The sequence below is a fragment of the Nymphalis io genome, chromosome 17, assembly GCF_905147045.1.
Source record: "Nymphalis io chromosome 17, ilAglIoxx1.1, whole genome shotgun sequence".
In the NCBI taxonomy this organism is placed as follows: Eukaryota; Metazoa; Arthropoda; class Insecta; order Lepidoptera; family Nymphalidae; genus Nymphalis; species Nymphalis io.
The window spans coordinates 11,696,378-11,714,120 of NC_065904.1; the positions used below are offsets into that span (position 1 = coordinate 11,696,378).

Below are 17,743 nucleotides of genomic sequence, written 5' to 3' on the forward strand. Positions count from 1 at the left end.
AACAAAATTCATGTAATGCCTATTAGGTAAAATACTACTCTTACATAAATAGTTTTACGTATATTACGTTATATCTAGACGATTTACTTGAAATAATGATGTAAATAATCCCTTGTAGTTGAATTATAGCAACAGGCATGTCGTTAGCTTCATTACATAACCCAAGCAAACGACCTGAGACGAAACGAATGCATCTTGTTGATAGAGTGGAAGTCCTGCTTTATATATCAGGGTTTATACAAACAATGTGCTCGTGCGAGATGAAATAAACTGATATAGTCGGAGACTGCAAACACGCCCCCGAGCAACACAGATTTATAAATATGCAGATCAAATATTAAAAAGGGTTCCCGCAAGACGATGCAGCATCCGCAGTGAATGAGCGAATAGAAAGAATTTTAAAAATACATTTTAAACAACAATGTTCGTGTTGTTCGTGCGCTTACTAAGTAATAAATTGGAAGTTATTTCATAACACATATTTCATTCTAAATAAACTTTTAAAGTATGTAAATATTTTTGATATAACTTGCCCACGTCACGTGGTTTAATAAACATTGGTATAATTATTGATATTTTATATACTACACATCAGAAACAATATTTAGATAAATTTTATCGAAACGAAAACTAGGAATAAATTACACGCTTATCGAAAAATGCATATATGTCTTCCATATAACTGTGTCAGGGATGTGCCGAATTGATTATTAAACGTGATCGCCATTGAGATTATCTTAGTATTTATGATAATATAGTATCCATATATTCCACAGTACATACGCCAGGCTGCTAATGTACAGTATTATTATATTATCGAAACAGAGAGATAAAGGCTTAGTTATGATATTAACACAACCTGGGAGTTAATAAATATAAGATAAATAAGAGTCAATTAAATATACAGAAGTAACAGCCTCTAAATGTCCCACTACTGTGCTAAGGCCTCCTTTGCCTTTTTGAACAGAAGGTTTGGAGCTTATTCCACCACGCCTCTGCAACTTTGCTGGTTCGTAGAATGCACATGTGGCAGAATTTCGGTGAAATTAGACACATGCAGGTTTCCTCACGATGTTTTCCTTCACCGAAAAGCACGAGATGAATTATAAACAACTATTAAGCACATGAAAATTTATAGGAGCTTGCCCTGGTTTGAATCCACGATCATCGGTTAAGATTCACCCGTTCTGACCACTGGGCCATCTCGGCTTCTTTTTCAATTAAATACAAAAGCAAATTTGTAATGGAATGAACAAAAACTAGGATAGAAAGTAGTAGTAGTACTGCGTAATATTTATTATTTGTTGATTCTATTAGGATCTGACATATGAGCGATGCTTAATAAACGTGGCCATAATGACAAAGTGATGCTTTTAATAATAAATTAATCGTAGTGTCATTTTGGAATGTGCATAATGTTTATATAAATGCTATGTAAACAATAACATTTGAACACAAAATAGATAAGGATAATTTAACCATACTAGATCATACTGTGTTGTACTTTTCAAGTATATTTTTATTATGAACCTATCACAGAGATTAATACCTTTGTCGTCAGTAGTCAGTACGGCTCGACCCTCCCTCTAGAATATTAAACCAATTTACATATAATCCTGTAGTAGGTGTATAAGTATCGTATTTCGTAGCAAACAATAATTTAACTTAGTTCTTACGGAATAAGTCCACGGTACAATAAACACACTATCGTTCGTAGGGGAATGGTGATCCGTCGCGCTGGGAGCTGAATCGTAACGTCTAAAGATAAATATTCAATGTTTTGATTCAATTCCGAGCCGCAGCCGGACCGATCCAACTCGAGGCGCTCCGTTGGTCAAATAGAGATATAAACTTATTTTCTATTGACCAAAAAATTGTCGTCTCGAATATTCAATCATTTTATCTTTGAATATATATGATATGAGTGCCGTTTATTTACTTCATAAAAAATTCAACTCTTTTACAACTGAGTTTTAAATGTAGGATATAATATTATCTGTAATGCTATTCTTCTTCATGATTGATTCAGAAGAACTTAATTAGGTACACATAGATAAATTGGTTTCTCAAAAATACATAAATACATAAATTGGTTTCTCAAAAATCAAATGATTGCAGTTTTCCTTTTAAAGGCGCTGCTATAGTATGTTTTTTTAATCCTTGAAGTTTTAGAGTAGATATTTATTACGGATATTTACAGGTCCGCATAAAAATATTTATTCGTTCCAGTTATATAAAAATACAATTTTACTCAAACATGTACGGAGAAAATAACATAAAATAATGATTGTAACACAACGCGTTGATGAGCGAGAAATTATTTTTTTCCGCCGTCGGCGTAACATTATGAAATCGACTCAACGACATAAATTACTAATAATCGGGTTCCGCCCAGGCCTCGGGTGCTCCAATCACCCCTACATTTTTTACGTTATCGAATCTGTTCCCCAATAATTTTACGTCAATTATCATAATTATTCAATGATTCGTTATCTGTGGACGCATTTGAAGGTAGTCGGAATTGTAATAAAATCTCTATTACCATTTTTCGACTATAATTTAGTTATGGAAATATTTGATGATGCGTATTCAAAATACAGACGTCGTTATGCCTTTTTTATTTCTGTAAATGTACATTTGAAAATTAAATTACATTTATAAGTTACCTACATCATGTCGGCGGGGTGTATTTATTTATTTCGCAAAGTCATATAAAAAATGCTAAAATAAATATTTTTAAAAACAAGCTTTTATTTATAAGTACAAAAATTGTTGGAGTCAATCTTGAGCGTAGAAAATCCTGCTTACCATAAAAATGCATTGTCATGCAACTGAACCAATATGTAAAATTTAAGTTTCGTAGCATAAATGAAAGTGTTCTTAGAACTATTCTGTAAGAACTCGAGACTCACCACAGAAATCGCTCGTAAAATATCGGAAAGTGATATGTGACGTTGACCATAATAATTATAACATTTCTTGATTCATAATTACACGCATCAAAATAGTATATCACCATAAGTCGGCGTTAACATTTCACCGGTGAGTAATGAAGTGAGTTCTTACAGAATAGAACTGCAGCTTACATGATATAACCTAAACAAAATCAACCATAATCATAATTAAATATTTGAGAAAAACACAAATAAATTTGTATTTAATTTCTTTTTTACTGTTGTAAACATTTTTTTCTATTGATATCACAAGAAAATCGACATACAAACAGAAAACCTAAACCGGATATAAGGATTCAGTACCTATTAAGTACCTTTTGAATACCTTTACCTGTTTAATACCTTTTGAAACATTTGGTGCCGATATCATTATCAAAGAAATTAAATTTTAAAATGGCTAGTCATTCTGACGTCAAGATGATTACCGGCCATTACGATTACATAAGAGCTCTGTATTGTGAGATTGTTGTGAAATCTAGTGATATTTTAACGCTTATCTATAACTAAATATATTCTGATGCACACGTCCAAAATCTATCATTATTCGATTAAATACTTTTTTGAGTTTTTATTATTTGTTTGATCAAATAAAAATATTGACGTATTGTCTATTAAGAAATATTTGTTAAATAAATATCATATCATACCCACACGGGTGTGGGTAGAATGGGTGTGTCCCATTCTAAGCTATCGTTCAAACTCTTTATTAACTTATGTGTTTTACAGCCTGTTAAAGATGTGGATTATACCAAAATCGTCGGCTACAGCAATATTATCCTTTAATTCAAAATTCGGAGGAGGTATATCTAGTAATATAGGCCTTAAGCCATATTGAGCACATATCATCGAAGTAATTGAATCATACGAAATGTATATAACCATAGAGCCCTTAAAAGCATGGATTGGACTATTTAAGAATAGCACAATAGCAGCCATATTTAATCGTTTTCATTGAAAATAATCTACATACTATTAACATTTTAGACACTTCAACTAAAGATTTAAAAATAATATTCTTTATTACTTGGAAGAAAATTTTGCACAGATAATAACAGATTGTTCGGAAAGTAATTTCGTTTTTCCAACGGAGCCCTTAATTGCATTTTTTTTTCAAGGCCAACTTCATAATAATTCTATATTTTTACGATTGATATAGCAAGACTTTCGTATGAAAAATATCGATTGATCCTTTATAGTAGTTTTTAGTAGGGGGGAAAACTGCATTCTCGGCTTGTTTTACGTTTTACTAAAATATAAAATTATTATAAAATAAAGAAACCAATCAATAAACAAAAAAATGAAACTAAAATTTAACAATAGTGGAAACTATTATTGGTTAAAATTCAAATTGTATTAATCTTATTTTATTTATTATAATAATACAGTTTGTTACCAAAATAAAAAAACAAGACTTTAAGGCGATTAAACTTTCGTAAACATCTTGAAAAATTAATGCACTTCCTAGCTAATATTCCGAGTGTATGTTAAAAAAAATTGCGTACAGTTGTGTACATACATATGAAGTATTCTAAATTGGTTAACAATCAAATGATAGTTTAAGATAGTCATCTCAGTTCAAGTTGTTTGTGTTATTCAATTGTTTTATATCGCCATTTCTAAAATCTATCTAATGTGACTTGCTAAACTATTAGTTAAATAATATAAATCTTATCTATTTTTATTAATAAATATTAAGATAGAACTTAATATTTATTCATCTTTGCGTAAATTCCAAAAAAATATGTCAACTTTAAAGATACTAAAATGTCAACATATTCATATCCAATTAAATTAAATGTTTTTTTCATAACTGAGCCTAAATCTCCCAGAGGATAGGGTGGATGGATCTTAGCCAGAGGTTCAAATGTGAGCCAGTAATGCTAAGTTTCCACGATGATTATTTTTTTCAAACTGTACTTGTGGTTGTGACTCATCTCATCCTTCTTGGCGGGAAAAGAAAATTATGCCACATGACTTTAAACTTCAAGCTTTCAACTTTTTGAGAAGTTTTTCTAAAAAATAATAATTTAAATAGTTATAATGAACCAACCAAAACGTTGATGTTCAGCGACTACAATTTAAACATACACGAGTGAATTTTCGCTGGCCATATGTCAGTGTACTTGTTATTGTTACTTGACTTTTTCTTCTTTTGTCACATGTCATATCGTATATCTCATTTGAGGAATATACAACTTTTGTCTATCAGACGGAATGTGGAAGGTAATAAAACTTCAACGACGACTTTTAAACACAATATATTATTAAAAAAGAAAACAATACAATATAAGAACAATATTGTAGAATTATCTTTACAGAACGACAGGCAGACAGGCTGACGTTGAACGACGCTCGTCGACGTGCGGACAGACTCACAGCGACACTCGAGACCGCTGCACACTGACACACTTAGCAATTTAAACAATTAGCGTTCGGCCGATATCCTGCGTCTGTACATCCACATTATGAATACATATTACATTTCTATACATACAAAAATACCAAGTATTACAAAAACAAAAATCATGTCTTAACCTCTAACAACACATTGGGTGATTATTTGATTGATAGAACATTATATATATATAAACGATGTAAGTCTGTCCGTAGTGTGCCTTCGACCGCTACGATCGTTTCACCGCTTTTAGATTACAGAACAGAAAGTTCCATTGAACGCCACAGATTATACATTGCGAATCGTTAAAAATGACAGATGTTAAAAATATTATCTATAGTCTAAAAGCTGTGATTTTTTTTTAAATTTCTTATTAATTTCTACACACAACGATCTCGAATCCACAATAACTCTATGTTAGGTTTCGGGCGGGCACTTTGCGTAAGTCTTTAACACCGACAGATAACAAATCGGAATGTCATTAATATATTAAAAAGCTTTAGAGTTTAAGATCATAATATTATCTTAGCTTTGCACTCCAAGAGGCCGACCCAGGCTGGTCGGGTGCTGCTCGCATCGAGTGCCCGAAGCCCGTGTACAATAATCATAATTATGTTATATATCTATATCAATATATCTATAATGTACGCCGACAATATACACAAGGCATAGTCCGTGAGTCACATCACAATACAAGCTACGTTCGCAGGTTTCAAAAAGAATCTTATATCACAACGTTTTATCGTTTCGTCATCACGACCACTTTTAATATTACATATTATGTACTGAAAAGTTCCATCACTTCGATCTGATCAAACTTTGTACACACAAGCGCCAGCCGACGGAGGCCGTGTGAAGAGACCTTACTTATGTCTAAAATTAAAAAACGCCTTTGACACGGTACTATTAGGATCACAATTGCGTGCGCAGGTTAAGTATATTATCGACTAAATCTAACCTTATTCATAGAGGTGCACGGAATTATGTTCCCTATAGTATTTTACGACAAAGCCCTTAATAGATTTTATAAACAAAAACAAAATATAATTGAGACAATACGGAAAATTTTCTTCATAAAATGGTTTGGATCAAAGGCGAAAGTTGCAAAATTTTCATGTTACTTCTATTCTCTTTACTGGCACCCGGCGATTATAAATTAAAACGAAGCGCAAGCGGAGCCTGGTAAAGCGATAATAGCTCACTCATTACAACTGCAGGGCGGACACAGTCGCGGCTCTACGATCGGTCTCTAAGGCGTCATCTGTGCGTAACAATCGGTATCGAGGGAAATTGATTTTTATTTACATCGACGTAAGATCTAAGTTAAATTCATTACAATGGTATATTTTACAGTAAAATCCCCTCACTCGTCGCTCCGGCACGACCGAAGCTCCCAATAAAAATATTGCTGCTACACGGGGATGCCGAGACTGGGAACTCGGAGGCGAACATTCGTATCTCACAAATATCGGTGCTCCGCCCGGGGTCGCTACGCGGGTAGCGGGGCACGGCTTGACCTATGATTTCATACGACATATATTCCGAACGAGAGTCGGCGAGCAAACCGGACCGACCCCGATCGGAGGCACGCGAGAACGAGACAGAGTTAAGTTGCAGATGGTGCTCGGCGAGTGCGACGAGGGCGGCGCTAGCGCGGCGGTCAGCGGCGCAGCAGCGCGGGCAGGTCGGCGAAGGCGCACGCGCCCAGCGCCGCGCGAGACATGCGGCGCAGCAGCTCGCCCGACTGCGACACGCACGCCTCCACCGGCGACACGCTGGCCAGCCCCGCCCACTCTGCGCACACAGGGACTCATCGCACGCGTTCGGGGAGGGGGAGGGAGCACGTGGGGGGAGCCTCACCCAGTATGGCGGCGTTGAAGGCCTCGCAGACGGGCTCGCGCCACACGGGCTCCAGCTGCCAGCCGTTGGGACTGTCCCAGGGGTTGCTGTAGGCCAGGAGGCTGAACGCGTCCTGGGAACGACGCGACACAAATATTTTAAATGACAAAGATGGTACGTCCGTTAACCCCCGTGAATAATGTGATGAAATATAAAGGTGCGAGGTTTCTTCACAAAAGGAGCGGCAGTTCTAGTAGGAGGAGCTGCACCGAGACATTTCAGAGTAGGGAAATATATCCAGCGACTCCGTCCTAGCATAAACAATTAAGCGCTACGCTGGGGTGTACATCGAGAGTGGCTGACCTCGAGCATGGCCTTGAGGTAGTGGTCGGGCTTGAGGTCCTGGCTCATGGCGTACAGGTCGCGGCCGAACGCCAGCATGCGCTCCACGGACGCGCGCGAGCAGCCCTCGCCCTCTGCGGACACGCGCACACGGACATCGAACCTTCTCGAACGTCGAGCACACTTATTTGTATTTCTTGACATTCGTAAGGTACGGTGGAATTTAAGTAACATCAGAAATATGCTCTCGAATCAACGTCCATATAAACGAAATGTTAGGTCGGACGTTGCATTCGAGCGTCATATTGTAAGCGTCCTCGAACACTTCGAAGTTAGTAACGAATGACCGACCGAATGATATTTAGGTGATTTGAACGAAAAATACACATAAATATATATTTCAATAGCAGGAAGATTAAAGACAAGCCAATCCTTAAAATTTGTATTTGCTTTGTGCACAAAAACAATTCTTAATTAATATATGTATATTTACAGTACGACACTATTCCACTCGACTGCTTATATCCACTTTAGTTTTACTTTTAAAGTTCCATTGTCAAATTCGCCGACCTTTTTTAATCTACAATGAATACCATAGACTATTAATATTTTAAGTGTCAACTAATGATGTTAATTCAATGTCAAAGTTGTTTGAGCGAAAGCGATTCCGTGGCGCTCCTCGTTAAGACGGAAAAAGTAACGCTGGTTTTTTAGTAAGTATTCCGACCCCGGCGAGCCCCACATACCCCTCCACTGTTCCCGTGGGGGAACGCGTAATGCGTTTTTCCGGAGTTAAAAGGTCAAAGTTGTTTATCTATCCTCCTGCTATCGGAATAGACTATACAGAGATATTTATGTATAAGTGTAGACACATATTATGCACTTTTCTCTAAAACTGAATGAATAACATATATGCGAGTTGCATATTAATATGATAATGAAATTGTTTGCTGCAAAACCAAAAAAATATCACCTTCAATAACTGATTGAAATGAAGCCAAATAACTTAATGTATTATATATTAAATGGATATTATAAATAACAATTTATTATTTAATACATGCTTACCAATAGTATTTAAATAGATAATATTAACATACATATAAAGCTACAGAATGATATGTAAACTGTGTGCAAGGATTGAGTCAAATATGAAACAGTAAAATGTTGCAATTAAAAACAAACAAATAGAACGTAATAACAAGGTCATAGATTTGACAGTGCTATTTTTTTTATAGAATAGGAAGGTGGACGAGCATATGGGCCACCTGATGGTAAGTTGTCACCAACACCCATAGATATTGGCATTGTAAGAAATGTTAACCATCGCTTACATCACCAATGCGCCACCAACCTTGGGAACTAAGATGTTATGTCCCTTGTGCCTGTAATTACACTGGCTCACTCACCCTTCAAATCGGAACACAACAATACCAAGTACTGCTGTTTTGCGGTAAAACATCTGATGAGTGGGTGGGCGATGACAATAGAAGACGAAACTATTTTTATAATATTCACAAATATGTGTATACAATTGGCCTTTTATTATCAAGGAACATAAATGAAGTTTGCCCAGCAGTGGGACATATATGGATTGTTCCTGTAAATTTAATTTATTTAACTATGTTAGCATTAAAATACTTTGACAACAGCGTCAAGCTGCCCTCGTTTCCCACGCACGACATAATCCCACGGCTCGGCGAACACAACACACACAAACACTAAGCATTCATTAACTGTCAACATGTATATTTTTAATATTTAACTTATTTTCAAATAAATAAATAACTCTATACAGTAACAGTAACAGCCTGTAAATGTCCCACTGCTGGGCTAAGGGCTCCTCTCCCATTTTTGGAGGAGAAGGTTTGGAGCTTATTCCACCACGCTGCTCCAGTGCGGGTTGGTAGAATACACATGTGGCAGAATTTCGATGAAATTAGACACATGCAGGTTTCCTCACGATGTTTTCCTTCACCGAAAAGCACGAGATGAATTATAAACAGAAATTAAGCACATTTAAATTCAGAGGTGCTCGCCCGGGTTTGAACCCACGTTCATCGGTTAAGATTCACGCGTTCTTACCACTGGGCCATCTCGACTCGAATAACTCTATATATAAACAATATTTATCAGTATCAAGTGTTAGTATCAGTTGTATTATTTGTTACTTACCGAGTTGTTAAGAGCTTTGATTATTTTATAAGCATTTATAAACAGACACAAATAACATTCGCAATGTACCGTCCCATTTTAAACTCATTATTTAATATGATATCCAAAAATCATTCTCAATACACAGATATATAACATGCAACAAGACATACTTACGGATATATGTATATATAGCTATAACTAAACACTACGATTGCTATATAAAACTTTAACGTACATACCTTTAATTTGTCGACATTTTTTTTTTTATAGAAAATATGAAAGAAATTCAAGAAAACATGATGATGGAACTATAAATGTGCATTTCACGACATATTTATAATCGGAGAAGTACATAGTCGAAATAATTAATATTGTCGATGTCTGCGATATGATTCTGTATCGATAATGTATGAATTTTGATTATGTATGAAAAACTAATTTGTTTTTTTTTAACAGTTCCTGTACTTTCGAAATAATATCTAGGTAACAGGCAAACGTTAGTCTAGGACATGGGCCATGCCAGAACATAATCAACTCAAGCCGTATGCTCCGATGGAAAGAGTGCACAGGGGACGTCGGCAAACAAAACACAATGATCAAGTATCGGGACATAGAGGGCGCACGCGACGCGCGCGAAGCGACAAAGTGATCGGAACGGACGTGACGTCACGTGCGACACGTACCCGCTCGGCCCAGCAGCGCCGACACGCTCGCCGTCACGCCGGGCATGCCCTTCACCAGCGGCAGCTCCTCACCTACAACCCACAACTGCGCTACCAGCCGCCCACACCCCCGCCCCCCACGCGACCGCGATACGGTTACTTTTCGCATTCATATTGATCGCCGATTGATTTTCGTACTACGTTTTATTTACCGACACGAGACGGATCTATTCCAGTATAATGATACTAAACGAGAGCACATCGACCGAGTCATATTGACGCTAACGCTTATAGCGTTGCTACTTATGCCAATGAAAAAATCCATTTTTTTTTACTTCAACATGGTCATCAATATGGAGAAAAATGTGACCTATATATGAGTTTTTTTAAATATATCTATCTCAACTCGTTATAGAAACATCACTGACAAAATTTACATTAAAATAAATAAATAATTATAGTTTCTTTCAATCAAAATCCGTTATTACTATTCTCATACAAGTACGTTATTGTGTATATCATGCTATAGTACCGTATCGCGATCTCAGCGCCTCCTACACCCGCGGCACTTTTGTGAAACAGACCAGAGTTACGAACTGTTCACGTTCCGTAGACGGTTTGTTCCACAAAAGTCATGCCCAAGCGTCGTCAACGCGGAATAATTAAAAAAGAAGCGTCGTGATGCAATCTAAGTGCCGATGTCGCGCCCTACGAGGTGAGGCAGGCATATGAAGCTAACATGCACACCTATTATACTTTAAACAAATCCAACTCTGAAAACACTCAAGTCCCTACATTGCAGGTGTACAAGCAAATAAACTATAGAAAAAGTCATAGACAATTTGTTTTCATCGATACGGACTTAGGCGCTTACGTCACGGTAGCATTTAATAATGTCATATCAATAAATATTTCATCGTTTTATACTTCACGCGTGATTTGGAGCTATTTTTGAAGCGAGACCTCTTTTCTGAGTGAAATTTTTCTGGCAAAATTTAATGAAACTTTTTTTTTGACACTTTTCTTATGCGAAGAGGTTTCACTTCAGTTATATGCTGAGATGCACTCTTTGATATTGTTAGTAGGTTTTATTGTATTAATAACTTTATATAAGCCCCGTTATTATTGTTTTATATAAGTATATCATATATGTTAATGCCGCTCTTCAATACAAAGAAGGTGACAAGTCACTGAGGGATCATACTCCCGGTATTCCGAGCACATGACAGAGGCTCATTGCTGTAATTGTAAGCTGAGCAGCATGAACTCTTACCATTCGCCCTGTCTTCCACAAATTCCCCAAATACCAAATGGGATGGTTAATTTATAATATTATTTTTATTAAACATGTACGGTGCGAAACTAAAAAGCAACGAGCAAATAATATCGAAAAATAATAAAAATAAAATTAATCTGAAATCATAATTACCGAATAAACATTTAAATATATTATATATGAATGAAATGATGAGCAAATAATAAATAAATCGAAATAATTAAAATATTTACATGGAATTTATATTACATTTTTATTTTATTGAAATATAACGTATAAATATCTTATTAATAATATCAAGTAGATATTCATTAAAGTAACCCTTTTAATATTATTCATAGTTTAAAATATATAAAAAAAAACTAATAAAAAAGGTCTTAAGTCACTTTTATTCAATTACTTTTTTCGTATTCATGACGTAATTTTTTATGTATTTGTGTATTTTTGGATATTTGTCAATAATTTTATACATATATATATATTGGAGGTCTAAAGAGGGATATAGGAACGGTAGGTGGGGCGTGGGGAGTGGGGGAGCAGTACGCACCGTCGTGGGCGCCGTTGGCGGCGGGCGGCATGTCCACGTCACAGCTGAGGCGCAGGTCGGCGTCGGCCGCCTCCGACACGCCTGGCGGACAACACTCGCTTTAGTTATTTAATAGAAAAATTGCGTAAGTATAATATATATATATATATATGCTTTAATTAGCAATCTAATACACAATACATTAACCAACGAATAAAACTTCATTGAAGTATGAAACCATAATGACTGAATTTTTGGTACGAATGGAACGATCGCCATCTCCTAGTCTAGCCTGCGTAGGAGGTATCTCAGGGCAGGCAAATGCGCAGATGGATTCTCGCTATTCCCTTACAATTATGACACGGAATTCGGTCGATGGAACTCGAGCACGATGAGAGCGGGCTGCTACCATTTGCAGGGTGGTACCACCGCCACGTGCTGCGCTAGTTACCGTTGGCGTGCGGCGCGTGGTCCCCGTTGGCGGCGAGCGGCGGCGCGCGGCCCGTGTGCGAGATGACGGAGGTGGTACCACCGCCACGTGCTGCGCTAGTTACCGTTGGCGTGCGGCGCGTGGTCCCCGTTGGCGGCGAGCGGCGGCGCGCGGCCCGTGTGCGAGATGACGGAGGTGGTACCACCGCCACGTGCTGCGCTAGTTACCGTTGGCGTGCGGCGCGTGGTCCCCGTTGGCGGCGAGCGGCGGCGCGCGGCCCGTGTGCGAGATGACGGAGGTGGTACCACCGCCACGTGCTGCGCTAGTTACCGTTGGCGTGCGGCGCGTGGTCCCCGTTGGCGGCGAGCGGCGGCGCGCGGCCCGTGTGCGAGATGACGGAGGTGGTACCACCGCCACGTGCTGCGCTAGTTACCGTTGGCGTGCGGCGCGTGGTCCCCGTTGGCGGCGAGCGGCGGCGCGCGGCCCGTGTGCGAGATGACGGAGGTGGTACCACCGCCACGTGCTGCGCTAGTTACCGTTGGCGTGCGGCGCGTGGTCCCCGTTGGCGGCGAGCGGCGGCGCGCGGCCCGTGTGCGAGATGACGGAGGTGGTACCACCGCCACGTGCTGCGCTAGTTACCGTTGGCGTGCGGCGCGTGGTCCCCGTTGGCGGCGAGCGGCGGCGCGCGGCCCGTGTGCGAGATGACGGAGGTGGTACCACCGCCACGTGCTGCGCTAGTTACCGTTGGCGTGCGGCGCGTGGTCCCCGTTGGCGGCGAGCGGCGGCGCGCGGCCCGTGTGCGAGATGACGGAGGTGGTACCACCGCCACGTGCTGCGCTAGTTACCGTTGGCGTGCGGCGCGTGGTCCCCGTTGGCGGCGAGCGGCGGCGCGCGGCCCGTGTGCGAGATGACGGAGGTGGTACCACCGCCACGTGCTGCGCTAGTTACCGTTGGCGTGCGGCGCGTGGTCCCCGTTGGCGGCGAGCGGCGGCGCGCGGCCCGTGTGCGAGATGACGGAGGTGGTACCACCGCCACGTGCTGCGCTAGTTACCGTTGGCGTGCGGCGCGTGGTCCCCGTTGGCGGCGAGCGGCGGCGCGCGGCCCGTGTGCGAGATGACGGAGGTGGTACCACCGCCACGTGCTGCGCTAGTTACCGTTGGCGTGCGGCGCGTGGTCCCCGTTGGCGGCGAGCGGCGGCGCGCGGCCCGTGTGCGAGATGACGGAGGTGGTACCACCGCCACGTGCTGCGCTAGTTACCGCTGGCGTGCGGCGCGTGGTCCCCGTTGGCGGCGAGCGGCGGCGCGCGGCCCGTGTGCGAGATGACGGAGGTGGTACCACCGCCACGTGCTGCGCTAGTTACCGTTGGCGTGCGGCGCGTGGTCCCCGTTGGCGGCGAGCGGCGGCGCGCGGCCCGTGTGCGAGATGACGGAGGTGGTACCACCGCCACGTGCTGCGCTAGTTACCGTTGGCGTGCGGCGCGTGGTCCCCGTTGGCGGCGAGCGGCGGCGCGCGGCCCGTGTGCGAGATGACGGAGGTGGTACCACCGCCACGTGCTGCGCTAGTTACCGTTGGCGTGCGGCGCGTGGTCCCCGTTGGCGGCGAGCGGCGGCGCGCGGCCCGTGTGCGAGATGACGGAGGTGGTACCACCGCCACGTGCTGCGCTAGTTACCGTTGGCGTGCGGCGCGTGGTCCCCGTTGGCGGCGAGCGGCGGCGCGCGGCCCGTGTGCGAGATGACGGAGGTGGTACCACCGCCACGTGCTGCGCTAGTTACCGTTGGCGTGCGGCGCGTGGTCCCCGTTGGCGGCGAGCGGCGGCGCGCGGCCCGTGTGCGAGATGACGGAGGTGGTACCACCGCCACGTGCTGCGCTAGTTACCGTTGGCGTGCGGCGCGTGGTCCCCGTTGGCGGCGAGCGGCGGCGCGCGGCCCGTGTGCGAGATGACGGAGGTGGTACCACCGCCACGTGCTGCGCTAGTTACCGTTGGCGTGCGGCGCGTGGTCCCCGTTGGCGGCGAGCGGCGGCGCGCGGCCCGTGTGCGAGATGACGGAGGTGGTACCACCGCCACGTGCTGCGCTAGTTACCGTTGGCGTGCGGCGCGTGGTCCCCGTTGGCGGCGAGCGGCGGCGCGCGGCCCGTGTGCGAGATGACGGAGGTGGTACCACCGCCACGTGCTGCGCTAGTTACCGTTGGCGTGCGGCGCGTGGTCCCCGTTGGCGGCGAGCGGCGGCGCGCGGCCCGTGTGCGAGATGACGGAGGTGGCCACGCCGTTGCTGCCGTCGGCGCCCACCGCGCTGCCATCCGCGCACTCGCCCTCGCCGCCCTCCTCGCACAGCGACTGGAAATATTAAAAATAACAATATTACACCGCAACGCCGGTAGGAAACACTCGTGTTATATCGACAACCCGACGCAGCAGCTCCTGCGCAGAGATACCGCGAACCATCAGGTGACCGTTCGTACCTCCGAGTCGGAGCCGTTGACCATCTCGACGAACTGCCTGCACTTGAGCAGCAGCAGCAGCTCGTGGTCGCGCTCGAGCAGGCCGGGGTACAGCCGCCGCGCCACCTCTATCGCCTCTCCGATGCGCCCCGACAGCACTAGCTTTGATATCCCTGGAAATATGTTAAAGAAGAAATAAGGACCGGTGTTCGAATAATTACATACTAATCATCATAGATAAATCTTTTGATATATGTATAACCAAGTTATAATTTTATGATAATACACCTTCGGAACTAGAAATATTCCCGCTTTCTCCAAAAGTCCTATTTTACAGAAGGCAATAAAAACGACTAACTTTGTCTATTTTTAATGGATGCTATGTCTTCGTCGATAGGTAGACCCGTGGAGCGGGAGAACGCCTGCGCCGTGCTACAGTAGCCATGGTGTACGAGATATGAAGATACCATTCTGTAATGCCACAGATACAAACAATTAGCGCACCAATGTAGTTTTATCACTTGTAATGATTTTATTAAAAAACATTATTATTCCTACCTATGCAAAACCTGTTGCCATTGGCCTTGCTCATCCGGTAAAGGGAATTCGTCAATAGCGAGACGTGTTCTCGCTCGTAATTCCCTCAGCATGTCTTCTATGTCGAACACAAATGGTTGTTGACCAAAGTTGGCATCCACCACCTCGCCAGGTGTTTGGAGACCAACCGTTGGATATAGATTGGGCTGGAATTGAAAGTTTTTTTTTAAATATATAACAGTGACAGACATTTTAACGAGTGAGCTGTCAAGTCGTACAAAAAAACTCCTAACAATCGTTGGTTGCTGCTAATTATAAATGCCAAATAACATGAGCTGATTAACATAATTAAATATTTTAGAAAAAAGTTCTATTCGCTAAGTTGCAAGGTATACCATACTGCGTTAGAATATCGTTAGTGGGTATAAAAGAAAGAACTCACAGGCAGTCCTCTGAATGCTATTCCTAGATGGTGTCCGTTCTTAGTGTAGAAACAAGTATTGTCGACCAAGTTGACGCCACAACCGATGACGTCACCAGTGGTGAAGGTGGGACCGTAGGGCTGACCCGTACCCGACGAGCAGAACGAGTGCCCATCATCGCCGTGGTACCCGTATGAGTGTTTGTCCCAACCTAATATATAATATATTTAGATGCCTCATTGGTCTAAATATTATATCTATACAATAATTAAGTTTAAGAAACAGATGATTCTATCGTAAACTATTAAGCAAATTTAGTTTTCCTTTGACATAATGGCAAACTAGCACAGTTCTCTAATATTGAAAGCTGACTTTGGACATGCACAATCTTGGAGAAGGTATTATCCAAACATTGCCTCTGCACTATAGTTATTTGAGTTTTTCCATCAAGTAATTCTCAGCAAAAACCTGAAGAAATGAAACCTGATTTTATCGTCCCATCAGATTATGAGGGCGGGCACCTGTTTTTATTATAAAATATATTCAGCTTTTAATTACCTAGCAAATATTTTATTTTTATAGAATATCCACGAGGGTACTTTTATTTTGACATCAAGACGACGAGATTGACATCATGTACGTAAAGCACATTAGGCAGAGGGAATATTTCATACTAACCAGGCAATCGGTTCATGTTGACTCCGTGCGCCGAGAGACCAATCCCCATGTACCCGTCACGACCTTTGGACACGATCCGCACTTCGAAGTAGTAGAGACCACAGGCCGCCGGTATCGGGTGTGTGGCGCGGACGCTCGCCGCGTCCTTGTGTGTTTTTCCATGACCTGGAAAGTCATAGTATCACGGTATAGAATTTCATATCGTTTATAGTCGACGATTCATTCTATTTATAAATCGCTAAGAAAATCTAATTATCAAAACACCGTTCGTTTAATTAAAATCTTTGTAAATGCTAATCTATACTTCGATGGTCATCTGTGGTCTTCTCCATCTAAATGCAAAGACTTGATTTGCCGATGAAAATACCAAAATCGTTTTATATATGCCTATAATATTTGCGGAGTTCCCTCGATTTCTTATGGATACTATTATCAGAACTGGATTTTAATAAAAAGGGACCAAATCGGTATATAGTTTGAAATAAAAAAGATTTTGCCAAGTCGAGTTAAAATTTATAAGTTCAGAAGTTAAATTGAATTAAGAACCCCTCTTTTTTTGAAGTTAATAAATACATGAGGGGACTTTTTTTATTGAAAAAAATACTGAATCAATATACAGAATATGCAGCGCGTTTCGGATAAGGTTTTAGTATAAAATATTATTATATTACAAATAGTTCGCTTCGCAGGTTCACCCACTAAAATTAGACTATTGTCATGAAAAGCGTGAATTTAATGTTCTTGTAATAACTTAAAAAATCAATAACAACACGAACAAAACCATAAGAAATATGCAGTTATTTCACAAGGTCGACTTGGAAGTACCAAAGGTGTACGACCTTTTGATACTTTGGAACTAAAACTAGCGTTGTTATTCCAAGTAAAAATAATATTTTTTTATATATAAAAATTACTTTATACACTCACATAATATAACAATGTTGTACAAAAGAAAACATTGTCTGTTTTACACGACAAATTTTTTTATATATTTTTTAAAATTATCTTGAAAATAAGATTATCGTTACATATTGGTTGTTACTGTTTTCTAGAAGCCATTAATGATCCACTGTCATGCGGTCAATA

The 17,743-nt window shown here is 41.5% G+C and overlaps 2 protein-coding genes across 5 annotated transcripts in view; one reads left to right on the plus strand and one right to left on the minus strand.

The window, feature by feature from the left end:
- Window positions 1–17,743, plus strand: part of LOC126775160 (translin-associated factor X-interacting protein 1-like) — a 425,426-nt gene that overhangs the window by 363,186 nt on the left and 44,497 nt on the right. The gene's annotated exons all lie outside the window — the stretch shown is intronic.
- LOC126775161 (ran-binding protein 9) overlaps window positions 5,197–17,743 on the minus strand; it is a 41,377-nt gene continuing 28,830 nt past the window's right edge. For 2 of the 4 annotated variants that reach the window (XM_050496957.1, XM_050496955.1), the window contains 11 exons: window positions 16,658–16,822; window positions 16,000–16,190; window positions 15,579–15,763; window positions 15,379–15,491; window positions 15,042–15,193; window positions 14,766–14,916; window positions 12,173–12,253; window positions 10,371–10,442; window positions 7,552–7,664; window positions 7,210–7,321; window positions 6,873–7,143 (listed from right to left, as the gene is read on the minus strand). In XM_050496957.1, coding sequence (XP_050352914.1) covers window positions 7,010–7,143; window positions 7,210–7,321; window positions 7,552–7,664; window positions 10,371–10,442; window positions 12,173–12,253; window positions 14,766–14,916; window positions 15,042–15,193; window positions 15,379–15,491; window positions 15,579–15,763; window positions 16,000–16,190; window positions 16,658–16,822 — 1,469 coding nt within the window. In that variant the 3' untranslated portion in view covers window positions 6,873–7,009. Of the gene's footprint in view, window positions 7,144–7,209; window positions 7,322–7,551; window positions 7,665–10,370; window positions 10,443–12,172; window positions 12,254–14,765; window positions 14,917–15,041; window positions 15,194–15,378; window positions 15,492–15,578; window positions 15,764–15,999; window positions 16,191–16,657; window positions 16,823–17,743 lie in introns of all 4 variants that reach the window. The other 2 variants (XM_050496958.1, XM_050496956.1) reach the window with 2 other exon arrangements.